General features: G+C 35.4%; 1 protein-coding gene across 1 annotated transcript in view; it reads left to right on the top strand.

The window, feature by feature from the left end:
• The window catches only part of CEP83 (centrosomal protein 83), a 134,941-nt gene that overhangs the window by 71,573 nt on the left and 47,746 nt on the right, over window positions 1–15,622 (top strand). Inside the window, exon 6 of the mRNA XM_002921781.4 lies at window positions 13,654–13,905. Within this exon, the coding sequence (XP_002921827.2) occupies window positions 13,654–13,905 (252 nt within the window). The remainder of the gene's footprint in view (window positions 1–13,653; window positions 13,906–15,622) is intronic.

Genomic DNA, 15,622 nt, shown 5'->3' with positions numbered 1-15,622 from the left:
ATTTTGGCAAACCTTTTAGAAGGGCTCTGTGAAATCTTACTCATTAAAATTCTCTGTATGGGAGCGCCTGGGTGGCTCAGTCAGTTAAGCATCTACCTTTGGCTCAGCTGGGGTTCCTGGGATCGAGCCCTACTCAGCGGGAGTCTGCTTCTCCCTCTCCCTCTCCCTCTCCCTTTGACCCCCTCCCCCTGCTCAAACTCTCACTTGCTCTCTCTTAAAAATGAATTTTAAAAAATTCTCTATATGGATACAGTTTAGACTATCTCAAAAACTAAACTTTTTATATGTAAAATTTAAAATGTTGAAGATGTTTATTTAATGTGATATTGAGAACTGAACTTCTGTGTGCCTCAGTGCCCTCATCTGTAAAATGGTAACAGTAGTATCTATCTTATGGATCTGTGAGATTTAATAAATTAGTATGTGTAAAGTACTTATATAAGTACCTAGCACATAGTAAATATTCAATAAATGTTAGCACATACTCAAAATTTTGGAGTATATGATCCTGTCATTTAGCATTCTGGAGTCTTCAGTGTCAGGTCAGTACTTTAGATGATCTAAATAGTTCCAAGGCATCTCTCATTTCAGTTTCTGTGCCCCCCACCTTCATCTCACTTCCAGCATTTGGACTGCTCTGCTTTTAGGTGCCCTGTGCCCTGGCAGCATGTGTTTTATTATCCTTATTTTCTTGTTCAGTCTCAGTACAATTCTTTTTAAGGCACAATGAACATCAGCTCATTTCCCAACAGTTCTTGTATTTCATTCCCTAATCTTTCCGTAACTATGTCTGGGGGCAAGTACATAGTTCTGGGAATTGCTTTCTCCTTCTTTTACTAGGTGAAAATAAGGCTATAAGGAAAGGAAACTATAACATCCAAAATTAGATTAAAATATGAGCTTTGTAAATAATTTAAGTGCCACTTTCTTCTAAATATAAACAAATGACAGTGTTTTTGTATTCTATCATTAATTTAGGAAAAATTAATTCTAGTGCATGTAGGGGAAGAAGGGAAACTTAGAATAGTAGAAACATAAAAAAAGATCAACTAACTTGATTTTAAAAACCGAGATCTGAGAACATGAAACTTCATGTGCAGAATATTTATCATAATAGTCTGACACATAGTAAATGTTCAAATTAATGGTGTTACTACTGTTAGTACCTGGCAGCATTAATCATAGTACTAATTATTGTAATAAACATAGCGGATATTTTAAAATGGATTTCAGATATGTAAATGACAAGCTGCAGAAGTTGAAGAAGTGAAATACATAGGGGTAAGACACAAATTCATACTTCGTTTATTGAGAGAATTACTTTATATATACTTATTTGAATTCTTTCAGCTGTGGGAGTTAGATAATCATTATTCCCATTTTATAAATGAGAAAACACTCATTTATGAAAAAACACTCATGAAGCACTGAGAGATTAGTCCAAGGTTGTACAGATAGTAGGTGGTAGAACCATAATTCATATTATCTGGGAGTTTCTGTTTCTGGCCATGATGGAGTAAGAGGGACTGAATTTTTCCTAAGGCCTTGACTAAAAACAGACTAAATATAGGAAACAGTGGTGTTCAGACACTGAAAAACAGGTAGTACGAAGTGCAGTGATCCTTGAAGGAAGGAAAACAAATGAAGTAAGCCGTACGATTGCCCCGTATTATGTCCATCAGAGTGGAAAGGCTTTACAATGCATGGCGCATTGAGAAGAAGACTCAGAAGGGTTTTACTTCAGTAGTAAAGCCTAATTAGCCCTACAGTAAAGGCTATTCTGGTTCTCCTTAACAAGGGTAAAAGCAAGATTTGAAAGGATCAAACTATTTCTAAGTAACTTGAAAGCATAACAGAATGAAGATTTTAAAGTATTTGAAAGAATCCAGAGGAATCCAGTACTAGCAAAAACAAACAAAAAAACCCCATAAAATTCACAATGTCTGATATCCAATAAAAAATTACTGGGCAGCCCAGATGGGTTCATAAGTGAACTCTACAAAACATTTAGGGAAGAAACATCATATCTCTACAGTCTTTTCCAGAAAACAGAATGAGAATGAGAGGTAGTATTTCTTAACTCATTCTAAGAGGCCAGATACCTAATACCTTACCTAATACCTAAACCAAACAGACATTATAAGAAAAAAACCCAACTGAAGACCACTGCCTCTCATGAACAAAGATTCAAGAATCCTGAACAAAATATTAGCAAATCAAATCCAACAATGTATAAAAAGAATAATACACTATGAACAGGTAGGACTTATGTCAGGTATGCAAAACTGGTTCAACATTAGGAAATGAATTAATGCAATCCATCACCTCAACAGGCCAAAAAAGAAAAATCACATGATCATATTAGTAGATGCAGAAGAATCATTTGAGAGAATCCGATATCCATTCTTGATAAAAACTCTCAGCAGACTAGGAATAGAGGGGGGAGCTACCTTAGCTTGTTAAAGAACATCTGCAAAAAATCTATAGCTAACATCATACTTAATGATGACAAACTTAGAGCTTTCCCACTATGATCAGTTACACCGAGGCACAGATATCCTTTTACCACGTCTTTTCAACATTATGCTGGGTCTTATTCAATACAGTAAGACAAGAAAAGGAAACAAAAAACACATAGAGTTGGTACGGAGAAAGAAAACTTTTTGCTTGCAGATACATGATTGTCTATGTAGAAAATCTGAAACAGTGAACAAAAAACTCTTGAAATTATCAGTTACAGTGAAATTGCAGGATGCAAGGTTAATGCACAAAAGACACTTTCCCCGTGTAATAGGAATGAACAGGTGGAATTTGAAATTAAAAACATCTTATCACTTATGTTAGCATCCCCCAAATGAAATACTGAGATATAAATCTGAAAAAAAATGTAGATCTATATGAAGAAAACTACAAAACTGATAAACAAAATTAAAGAACTAAATAAATGGAGTGATAGTTCACGTTTGTGTATAGGAAGACTCAATTTGTCAACATGTCTGTTCTTCCCAACTTGATCTGTAGTTTCATTGCAAAGTGCCAGCAAATAATTTTGTTGATATCGTGAAACTACATCTAAAATTTATATAGAGATACGAAAGAACCAGAATAGCCATACAATATTAAAGAACAAAGTCAGATGACTGACACTGTCTGACATCAGGTTTTACCATAAAGCTATTGTAACCAAGTCTGCTATTGGCAAAAGAATAGACAAATAGATTGATAGAACAGACCAGAGAGTCTAGAAATAGACTTATACAAATATAGCCATTTGGTCTTTGACAAAAGAGAAAAGGCACAATGGAGAAAAAGTCTTTTCAACAAATGGCCCTAAAACAACTGGATGTGCACATGCAAGAGAAAATGAATCTAGACGCAGACCATACGCCTTTCACAAAAAATTAAAAGTAGAACATAGACCTAAATGTAAAACTTAAAATTATCAAACTCCTAGAAGATAACAGGGGAAAACCTAGATGATCTTGGGTTTAGCGATGGCTTTTTAGATACATGATACATAAAAAACATGATACATAAAAGAAGAAATTGCTAAGCTAGACTTTATTAAAATTAAAAACCTATGTGAAAGACATTGATTGTATAGACAATGAGAAGCCATTGACTGGTAGAAAGTATTTACTACAGGCACATATGATAAAGGACTGTTATTCAGATTATTCACAGAACTGTGAAACTCAACGATAAGAAAACAATCTTATTTAAAGTTTAAAAATGAGCCAAACACTTGAACAGATATCTCACCAAAGAAGATATACACATGGCAAATCAGCATATGAAAATATGTTCAACATTATATGTTATTAGGGAATTGCAAATTAAAACAACAAGATACCACAACACACATATTGAGAATGGCCAGATCCAAAACACTGGTGATACTTGTAGCCATTGAGGATGTGGAGCAACAGGATTTCCCACCATTAGTGGTGGGAATGCAAAATGGTGCAGCAACTTTAGAAGACAGTTTGGCAGTTTCTTATAAAACTAAACATAATCTTACTAAACATAATCTAACCAGAAGATGCAGCAGTCATACTTCTTGATATTGACTTAAAAGAACTGAGAATTTATTTCTACACAACACCTTGTGCACAGTTATTTTTAGCATTTTTATTCCTAATTGCGAAAACTTAACCGCTATGTCTTTCAGTAGGTGAGTAGTTAAATGTGGTATATGCAGACATGAAAAGACATGGAGGAACCTTTATTACATATTACTAAGTGAAAGAAGCCAACCTGGAAAGGCGGTGTACTATAGTATTCCAACTACATGACATTCAGGAAAAGGCAAAACTATGGAGACATTAAAAATATCAGTGGTTGCCAGGGATTAGGGGAGAGGGAGGGATGAATAGGTGGAGGACAGAGAATTTTTAGAGCAGTGACACTATTCTGTGTGATACTAAAGTGGTGGGTACATGTCAGGATACATTCATCAATATCCATAGATGTACAACACCAGGAGTGAACCCACATGTAAACCATAGACTTTTGGTCCTAATGATATGTTACTGTATAAGTTCATGAGTTGTAACAAATCTGCCCCCCCCCCCGCGTGTGATGCTGATGGGGGAGGCTGTGGGCATGTGGGGGTAGAGACATATGGGAATTCTGTACTTTCTGCTCAGTTTTGACGTGAACCTAAAACTGCTCTAAAATGTGAAGACTTTTGTTTTTATAAAGACTTATTTTTTTATTCCAATATAATTAACATACGACGTTACATTAGTTTTAGGTGTACAATATTGTGATTCAGTAGTTCTGTACATTACTCAGTGCTCATCATGATAAGTGTCTCTTAATCCCCTTACCTATTTCACCCATTTCCCCACCCATCTCCCCTCTGGTAACCACGAGCTTGTTCTCTATAGTTAAGAGTGTATTTTTGTTTGTCTCTTTTTTTCTTTGTTCATTTGTTTTGTTTCTTAAATTCCACATATGAGTGAACTCATATGGTATTTGTCTTTCTCTGACTTATTTCACTTAAACACTTTAGATCCATCCATGTTGTCGCAAATGGCAAGATTTCATTCTTTTTTACGGATGAGTAATACATCATTGTATTTATACATAGCACATCATCTTTATCCATTCACCTAGCAGTGGACACTTGGATTGCTTCAATAATTTGGCTATTGTAAATAATGCTGCAATAAACATAGGGTTGCATATATCTTTTCAAATTAGTGTTTTCATTTTCTTTGGGTAAATACCCAGTAGTGCAATTACTGGAATGTAGGGTAATTCTATTTTTAGCTTTTTGAGGAACCTCCATACTGTTTTCTACAGCAGGTGTACCAATTTGCATTCCCACTGACAGTGCAGGAGGGTTTCTTTTTTCCTACATCCTCGCCAACACTTGGTTCTTGTGTTTTTGATTTTAGCCATTCTGACAGGTGTGAGATGATATCTCATTGTAGTTTTGATTTTCATTTCCCTGATGAGTGATGTTGAGCATCTTTTCATATGTCTGTTGGCCATCTGTATGTCTTCTTTGGAGAAATATCTGTTCGTGCCTTCTGCCCATTTTTAACTGAATTATTTGTCGGTTTTTGGTGCTGCATTGTATAAGTTCTTTGTACATTTTGGATACCAACCCTTTAACAGATAAGTCATTGGCAAACATTTTCTCCCATTGTGTAGGTTGCCTTTTAGTTTTGTTGTTTCCTTAGCTGTGTAGAAGCTTTTATTTTGATGAAGTTCCAATAGTTTATTTTGCTTTTGTTTCCCTTGCCTCAGGAGACAAATCTAGAAAAATGTTGCTACAGCTGATGTCAGAGAAATTACAGCTTGTGCTCTCTTATAGGATTTTTATTGTTTCAGGTCTCACATTTAGGTCTTTAATCCAGTTTGAGTTTATTTATGTGCATGGTATAAGAAAGTGGTCCAGTTTCATTGTTTTGCATATTAGCTTTCCAGTTTTCCCAACACCATTCGTTGAAGAGACTTTTTCTTATTGCATATTCTTTCCTCCTTTGTTGAAGATTAATTGACCATATCATCATGGGTTTATTTCTGGGCTGTCTATTCTGTTCTCTTGATCTGTGTGTCTGTTTTTTTGTGCTAGTACCATACTATTTTGATTACTACAGCTTTGTAATATATCTTGAAATCTGGGATCGGGATCTCTTTTTATTCTTTTTTTCAGGATTGCTTTGGCTATTCAGGGTCTTTTGTGGTTCCATAAAATTTTTAGGATTATTTGTTCTAGTTTGTTGAAAAATGCTGTTGGTATTTTGATAGGGATTGCATGAAATCTGTAGATGGCTATGGGCAGTATCAACATTTTAACAATATTTGTTCTCCCAATCCATGAGAGTGGAATAAAGACTATTTTTTAAAAATTGACCAGGCATGCAGAGAAGCAGGAGAATTTATTTCATAATGAAGAAAAAGTCAACAGAAACAGACCTGTAAATTACAGAATTAGTAGACAGTCATTAAACCATATAAATATACTCCATAAGCTCAAAAAATTAAAGGAAACCTTGAACATAATGAGACACGTGGAACATATTTTTAAGAAAAGATTCTTGTGATAAAAAATACAGCTAACCCTTGAACAACATGGGTTGGAACTCCGCAGATACACTTATAAGCAGATTTTCTTTTTGATAAATAAAGTACAATACTGTAAATATATTCTCGTAATTTTCTCAACATTTTTTTTCTCTAGGTTGCTTTATTGTAAGAATACAGTATATATACATATGACTTACAAAATATGTCAGTTGACTGTCTCATTGGTGAGGTTTCTGGTCAACAGTAGGCTATTAGTGGTAGTTAAGTTTTGGGGGGAGGTGGCAAAAATTATACATGGATTTTTGACTGAACAGGGGGGTTGGTGCCCCTACCTCCTGCTTTGTTCAAGGGTCAACAATCTAAGTGGAAAATACACTATAAATGGATTAGATACTGCAGAAGAGAAAATAATTGCTAAATTGAAGATTTTGCAATAGGAATGATCCAAGATGGAATATAGAGAGAAAAAGGATAGGAAAAAAATGATTATAACACATAGCAGGACAACGTCAGATAATTCAGTTCTAAAATGAGAAGGGAAGAACAGAAAAAATATTTGAGGAAATAATGGCTGAATTTTTCAGATTTCATGAAAAACTATAAGTCCACAGATCTGAAACTCTCAATGACACGCACAGAAAACACAAAACTACAGCAAGGGCACATAGATTCATATTAGTTAAAACCTAGTGATAAAGAGTAAATCTTTAAAAGCACCCAGAAGATGTCTACTCACAGGAACATGTAGTAGAAGACAATAGATGCTAACGCTGAGATAACAGAGATATTATTAGAATTATCTGACAAAGATTTCAAAGCAGCCATGATAAAAATGTTTTAATATGCAATTACAAACATGAAACAAATGGAAAAAATAGACAATGCAAAGAATCAGAAATTTTAGAACTGAAAAATATGATGGCCATTGAAACCCCCCCTTCCCAAAACAAAACACAAAACAAACCCTCAGTTGTTGGGCTTAACAGCATAACGGAGGCAATAGAGGAAAGAATCTGTGAACTTGAAGATAGAACATTAGAAATTACCCAATCTTAATAAGCTACAGAAAATGGATAAAGAAATTAACACAGAGAGCCATAGGTACCTGTGGACTATCACAAAAGATCTAAGATTTTTGTGTTTGAAAGGATAAGAGAGGGCAGTGTTGAAAAAGTACTTAAAGAAATAAAAGCTGATAACTCTCCAGATTTGAAAACCCCAAACATAGATTCAAGAAGCTAAGTGAATATCAAAATAGAATAAAACAAAAGTAATCTACCTAAGAAACATCATATTCAAACTTATAAAAACTATAGGGAAAAAGATCTGGAAAGCAGTAAGAGGTATAATACTTAACTTATAGGGGGAAAACAATTCTAAGACATATCTCATCAGAAACCATAGAGCCAGAACAAAGTGCCATGACATTATCAAATGCTGAAAGGAAAGAAGTATCAGCTCCTAATTTTCCAGCAAAAACGTCCTTCAGGAATGAAGACTAAATCAAGATATTCTTAGAATGAGGAAAAAAAGACAATCTGTTACCAATAGTTTCAAAAGAATGCCTATGGGGAAATCTCTAAACAGAAAGAAAAAAGAATGAACCTCAAAACATCAAGAAGGCTGAAAGAACACAGTAATCAAAACTCTGAGTATATACAATAGATATTCCTTTCCTGAGTGACTTTTCTAAATTTTGTTTGATGGTTAAAGCAAACATACTGCTGTGTTATGTGATTTTAAGTGTATATAGTGGAAGTAATTAAGACAATTATAAACAAGGGCAAAAGGATGTAAAGAGAGGTAACGTTTCTAACTATTACTTGAACTAGTAAAATGAACCCAGTGGACTGTGATAAGGTATGTATATATAATGCCTGGAGCAACAATTAAGGAAGCTATACAAAGAGATACACTCAGAACATTATAGGTAAATCAAAAGGGAATCCTAAAAAAATGTTTAAGGAGCCCATAGGAAGGCAGGAAAAAGAAAACAAACTTAGAACAAGAAATAGGAAAAGAAGTGAAAAACTTAAGCCATAACATGTTCATAGTGACAATAAAGGTAAGTGGTATAAATATAACAAAAGAGATTTACAGATTTGATTTTATTTATTTGTTTTTTAGAGATTTTATTTAGAGAGAGAGAGAGTGAGCAAGTGGGCAGAGGGGCAGAGGGAGAGGAAGAAAGAATCCCCAACACAGGACTTGATCCCACGACCATGAGATCATGACCTGAGCCAAAATCAAGAGTTGGACGCTTAACCCACTGAGCCACCCAGACACCCCTGCAGAGCTGATTTTAAAAATGAAAGACCCAACTGTATGCTGTCTATGGGAAACTTCAAATATAACAATATAGGTAGTAAGTCAAAGGATAGAAAAAAGATAATGTCTTGTAAATATTAAAGGAAGTCAAAGTGGCTGTATTAATATCAGATAAAGTAGACTTCAGAGCAAAGAAAAATACCAGAGGTAGAAGATTATATAATGATAAAAAATGTCAGTCCGTCATGAAGATAGGAATACTAAATATGTATGAACCAAACAGAACTGCAAGATATGTGAAGCAAAAACTGATAGAACTAAAAAGAGACATAGATGAATCCTTAATTATTGTTGGAGATTTGGCATGCTTGTTTCAACAATTGATAGAAAAATTAGAAAACAGGAAGGATCTAGAACTCAACAACACCATTAACCAGAAGAATCTAATCGACATTTATAGAACACTCTACCCAACAAGAGCACCTAAACCTATTTTTTCTAAGTGGCTACTGAATATATACCAAAACAGGCTATATCCTGGGCCATAAAATAAACCTCTACAGATTTATAAAAATTGAGATTATACAGAGTGAGTTCTCTAACCACAAAGAATCAAACTAGAAATTAATATCAGAAAGAGAGTAGGGAAATCCTCAAACAGTTGGAAATGAAATGACTCACTTCAAATAATTCATGAGTCCAAGAGGAAATTTCAATGAAAACATATTAATCAAAAATTTTTTTAATTCAGTAGACTGAATGGAAATATAACATGTTAAAATATTCAGGATACAGCTAAAGCAGTACTGAGAGAAAACATATAGCACTAAATGCATTCATTAGAAAAGAGAAAAGTATCAAATCAGTAATCTAAGCTCCCACTTTAAGAACCTAGAAAAAGAGGATCAAAATAAGCACAAAGTAAGTAGAGGAAATAAGAGTAGAAACAATGAAGTTGAAAACAGAAAGACAATAGGGAAGTGAAGCAAAGAGCTGTTCTTTGAAAGGATTAATAAAATTGACAAACCTTCTAGCAAGACCACCAAAAAAGAGGGAAGACACAGATTACCTATATCAGGAATGAAACAGACATCAAAAGGGTAATAAGGAAATCTAGTGAACAATTCTACCCAAATTTGTCATAGATGAAATGGATCAGAAAGTAGATACTACTGTAACTCACCCCATATGAAATAAATCATGTGGATAGCCATATAACTGTTAAGAAAACTGAATTCATATTGAAAAACTCATCAAAAGAATGGTGTCAATGGAGAATTCTATGAAGTGTTTAAAGAGGAATGAAAACCAGTTCTATACAATGTCTTGCAGAAAATAGGGATGTTACAGGTGGGGAAACTGGACAAAGGGTACACAGAAACTCTTTATTTTTTACAATTGCATGTGAACCTACCATCATCGAAAAATAAAGTTTAATTTAAAAAAATAGGGGCACCTAGGTGGCGTAGTCGGTTAAGCGTCTGACTCTCGGTTTCGGCTCAGATCGTGATCTCAGGGGTCGTGAGATGGAGCCTACATTGGCCTCCACGCTCAGGTGGAGTCTGCTTGAGATTCTCTCTCCCTCTCTGTCTGCCCCTCCTGCTTGTGCGCTCGCACGCGCTCTCTCTCTCTCAAATCTTAAAAGTAAGCAGAAAAAAGTTACTTTATATAGACGAACAAAGAATGACAACAGACTTCCTTTTGGAAATAATATAAGCCCAGAGAGAGTAGAGAAATATCTTTAAAATATTAAAAGCTTGTTAAAAGCAACAAAAACTTAGGCTGTTTGATTCCAGAGCCTGTACCCTTAACCATTTCTCTATGCTGCATCCTAAAGATGATAAAAACAGAGATGGATGGAGCAATTACATATACCACTTTCTCCTTTTGTGTGTCTGGGGAGTTAGAATAGTATGACCATCCTTTGAACAGAAGATAAACAACAACTATTCCTAGTCCTGGATTTGTTTCTTATTTCTGTTGTTTCCTTTACTTCAACAATCTTTTAAAAGTAAAATTGGTTAATACATCATGTTTCCTGTCAAATGAGTTTATATTCTAGAAGAGAATAAATGTAGAGGTAACTATAATACAGGCAATTTTGGATAAGTGTCATAAAATAGAAATTCAGACAAAGCCTTTGGGAAATTTAGAGTAAGGATTGAGAGTACAACAAATTACAGGCATCAAGGACGATTGCGGGGGAATCTGATTGAGAGTGGAGGAAGAGGGAAGAGCTGAGGATGCATCCGATCCGAGATCTGTGTCCTTATGACTGGGACGAGAGCAGGGTCATAGTAGTGGTTAAATAGAAGTTCTTGGGTAGCACAGGTTTTGTGATTATTTGCTTGTCTGCTAGGTTCTGTAATGTATCCTTACTACTGAGAACAGTACTGGGTACATAAGTACTCAGTCAATATTTGCTACATGAATGAGTAAACAAATAGAGAAATTTAGAAGGCAGTGATCACCAGATTTTCTAGGAATGATTTGATAGTGAGCTCTAGTTTGGGAGTTACAAATGTGGGATTTAATCCTAATTAGCCAGCTCTGACCATAGTTTCAGCTACCACTTCAGCTGTCACACAGATGGCTCTCAAAACTACTGGAGAGAGCAATAATATAGGAAACATGCTGATAAAGAACATTAGCTGTCTGACCCCATATGTAAAATGAAGAGGACAAGAGAAATGATTGTTAGTAAATGCAATTTTATGTCTGGTGCACTTAACTCAGCACTTGGTCCATCGTACTCAGTAAAGGGCACCATTGTCTGAACTTGAGTTACACATGGGCTCCTGACCTAGATGAACCACCACACCTCTAATATAGCACAGAAAAACTGTGTTAGAGTTTTCTCATGCAAAACGCTAAATGGCACTGGAGGAGATAATGCTAAGTGAAATAAGTCAAGCAGAGAAAGAGAATTATCATATGATTTCTCTCATCTTTGGAACATAAGAACTAGGAAGATCGGTAGGGGAAGAAAGCAATAAAGAAAGGGGGGGTAATCAGAAGGGGGGAATGAAGCATGAGAGACTATGGACTCTGAGAAACAAACTGAGGGCTTCAGAGGGGAGGGGGATGGGGGAATGGGATAGGCTGGTGATGGGTAGTAAGGAGGGCACGTATTGCATGGTGCACTGGGTGTTATACGCAACTAATGAATCATCGAACTTTACATCAGAAACCAGGGATGTACTGTATGGTGACTAACGTAATATAATAAAAAAACATTAAAATAAAAATAAATAAATAAAAATTAAAAAAAAAGCTAAATGGTATTTTAAAGATATCAGCCCAAGACCTTCATTTTAATTGGTGCCAAAGTGAAAAAGTAACTTGCAGAAAGTCACACAGCTAGCCAAAGGAAAGAGAATATGGAGGGGAAAAAGGTAGTCAGGGACCACACCTGGAGCTAATGTTTACATGTAAAGAGTGGGAGGGAAAATAGGAGAGAGACACTAATTAGTTGGGCTTGACACTGACTTTTATAGCTGCCTTTTTACAATGAATTTTATTTTCTGGAAAAAAATATTTGCCTGCTATAGATAGCTCTTCCTGCATTTCCCATGACATCTTTATTTCAACATGTCTAAAACCAAATTGGAATCACTACGTGTTAAAACTGAAAAATGATTTTTGAGGGCTTCCAGTCTAAACCCTCATTTTACAGATGAGGAAAACAGATTCTGTGCTGGGGTGGAGGTCTCACCCTTCTTAGATTCATTTATAGCAACGTGAGCCATCATTCATCTCTTGGCTCACTTTTGCCTAGGTTGCAGAGCATTACTTAAAGTCCTTTTGGCTTAGAGTGATCCTTCTAAGCTCATCCTGGCTAGTTGTTAAGAGCAGTGGGTTGGTTTGTTTTGTTTTGTTTTGTTTTGTTTCCCATTTTTCTTTTATTTTTTTCTTCAAAAGCTGAATCCTTTAAGTGGAATCATATGAAGAAACCCCTTATATAAAAAGAATCTAACAAGAGGAGCTGCTCTGGTTAGCTAAGATGTGGTGGTGGTTGGGGAAATCAGGAAAGAGAAAGGATGAGTTTTACCCCCATAACTTGGCCCTCATTCCTGGAGGTGAGGGTCCTCCAGGGTGCCCCTGAGGTTAGGAAGCAGTTTGAAACTCACTGATTTGGAGGCCTGTGGGATCCGGCAGTGATGGTTGGCACTAATGAGAAGGTTGCTAGTGTTTCTGCTCATCAGGTTCCCCCGTGACTTCCACATACCCTGGAGTAATGATTTTTAGTTCTTTCTTTAATCTAAGAAGTAAGGATGAGGCCATCAGTACAGCTAGGGTCTTAATAAACTCCCAGCTATCATTTAAAAACTCTTTCATCAGTCACATTTGTAGTTATTTACGCAGACAAGCAGCTTTTTTGTAAATTAAGTGACTTGGAAGAGATAATTTTATTAGTATAGACATAGCCCAAGAATTATTGCCACATGAGGAAAAGCTTAGCAGCAATCAGCATATTGATCTTGGGTAAACCCCTGTAATGTTCTGATGAATTTTTAAAATACTTGACACATTTTTAATTGTTTTTATAGTATTATTTATAATTTTGAATTTTAGTCAGCAACTGATGAAGCCCTGTTCTAGACAACATGGGGAAATAGAAGGAAAATAGTCCAGGGTCCTTGCCCTCACATTTGAGTCATGCTGAGTGCAGAATGAAGAACGTGACATTTTAGGTTTTTTTCCTTTGTACTTGATTTCACCACCTACGCTTTCTTTTTTATATTGTGTAATTTTTAATTCTAATTTACTGACTTGTAAAGCATATCATGACTGAAAATTCAGTAATTTAAGATTTTGTGCTTTCTTTCAAATTGTTATTAGATTGCAAGCCTGGAGAAAGATAAAGAAGAACTTCATAATCAACAGCTTAAGGTTGATCCCGGAAAAGACAGCAAACGAATCGAGCAACTTGTTCGAGAGAAACTCCATTTGTCTCAGAAATTAAAAAGTTTAGAGGCTGAAGTAGCAGAATTAAGGGCTGAAAAAGAGAATTCTGGTGCTCAGGTAGAAAATGTCCAAAGAACTCAGGTGCGGCAGTTGGCTGAGATGCAGGCTACAGTCAGATCCCTGGAGGTAAGATTTTAATTGCTTCCCAGTAGAGCATGGCATGCTTTTTTAAAAGTGCAATTGACAAGCCTTTGATTTTTAGAGCATAAATGTATGCTCACCAATCTAATGCTGACGCATTTGTAGAGTCCCAAGAGTATATATTCTTTTTGTAAAGAAGAAAGCTATTGATTCATAAGCAATAGCTATGCTACCACATTTACAAAGGGATTATTTAGTCTTTGGGAGTCCAAACACCTAGTTGAAATGAATTAACTCTTGAAATGCCAGAAAATAGAATATGCTACATTTTCAAAATTTGAGTTTCTGAAGATTAAAGTCCCCTAAACCAGAAAGAACAGTTTCTTCCTAGATAGTTATTTCCTTACATGGGATTCAAGATATTAAAATCATAAGTCTCGTTTAAATAAAAATACCATACTAAGATGTAAAATATCTTAGGATAGCTTCTTGCTGGAGTAATACAGTTCCACTTGGTCATAATGTATATAAGTCTTTAGTGAAATATTTCCCTGAGTTCATTAGAGAAAGATAAGAGCTGGCAGAGGTAGGCTGGTACTCCTAGAGGTATTCTTCTCTAAAAGTTCTTGGTTTTCATTGTTGGAGAGGAAATCCTTTTTCTTCATCCTCCTAGGTTCACAGGTTGGAGGTTGTGAATTAAACTGAAAAAAGACAGATTAACAAGATCAAAGATATTTAGCAGTTAATAGAAAAATGTGGCTCCAGGTGGTAGGTAGAATTTGGGGCTTACATACCACCTTAATAGGGAAAGAAGAGGGGAGAAAGGGCACTTATGGGAACACAAATGACTTTAGGAAAGATAAATGGACCTTTAGGAAAATAGATGGGAGATATGACTGTTTTGTGACAATGTGTAGGTGATTTCTTATCCTGGTACTGATTTCTTCCTTGATAGGAGTCAGTCTTCCCTGGCTATGAATCCCCAGGGGAGGGGATTTATAATTCTTTTTGGAGGCTCTGCTTTTTGGCAGCTAAGAGGAGTTCAGGGAAAAACCTTTTCCTGTGTCTCTTGATTATCAAATGCCTTCAGCTCAAAATAATTTTTATGCCACTGTGGCATATTCTGGTTCCCTTAACTATCTCGTTTAGGTGTGCTTACTTTTCCAGGTTCTTAGTGCTTAACATGTAACAGATATACCAGTTTAATTGTTTTGATTTATCTTGAACAATCCAGAGAGAGAGAGAGTGTGTGTGTGTTAGAATAGTTGTGAAATGATTAGAATTGTAGGGAAATTAGTGAGCACCTAGCAAAATAATGGTGGTTTTTTTTTTGTTTTTTTTGTTTTTTTTGTTTTTTTTTTTTTTTTTTAGCCAACAAACTAGTTACAGGGAGCACATTGATATGTTTTGAAGAGTAAAAGTCACCTTTTTATTTTTTGGATGAAGGCTCTGACAGTATTTATGTCCTGAACTAAAGTTGTATCACTGGACCTTAGACATGAGGCAGTTCGGAATGGTACTATTATGTTGCTACCCTTCCATCCTTAATGTATTTATAGTGACAGAATAAGTGGGATGATTGCAATTGAATATAGCATATGATCCCAATGCAAAGCTTTCCATTGAGGTCATTTAGAGTGATGATTTTCAGGACAAGTTGAATGATTACAAAAGATGGGAGGTTCATTTGTGACATTTTCAAAAGAGCCTGTAGTTAATTTTATCTTTTGTCAGATGAAATGATGAAAAGAAGCATTTCTTT

The sequence above is a fragment of the Ailuropoda melanoleuca genome, chromosome 15 (assembly GCF_002007445.2).
Source record: "Ailuropoda melanoleuca isolate Jingjing chromosome 15, ASM200744v2, whole genome shotgun sequence".
NCBI lineage: Eukaryota > Metazoa > Chordata > Mammalia > Carnivora > Ursidae > Ailuropoda > Ailuropoda melanoleuca.
Note: the sequence above shows the minus strand (reverse complement) of the source record. Positions and strands in the feature narration are given on the sequence as shown.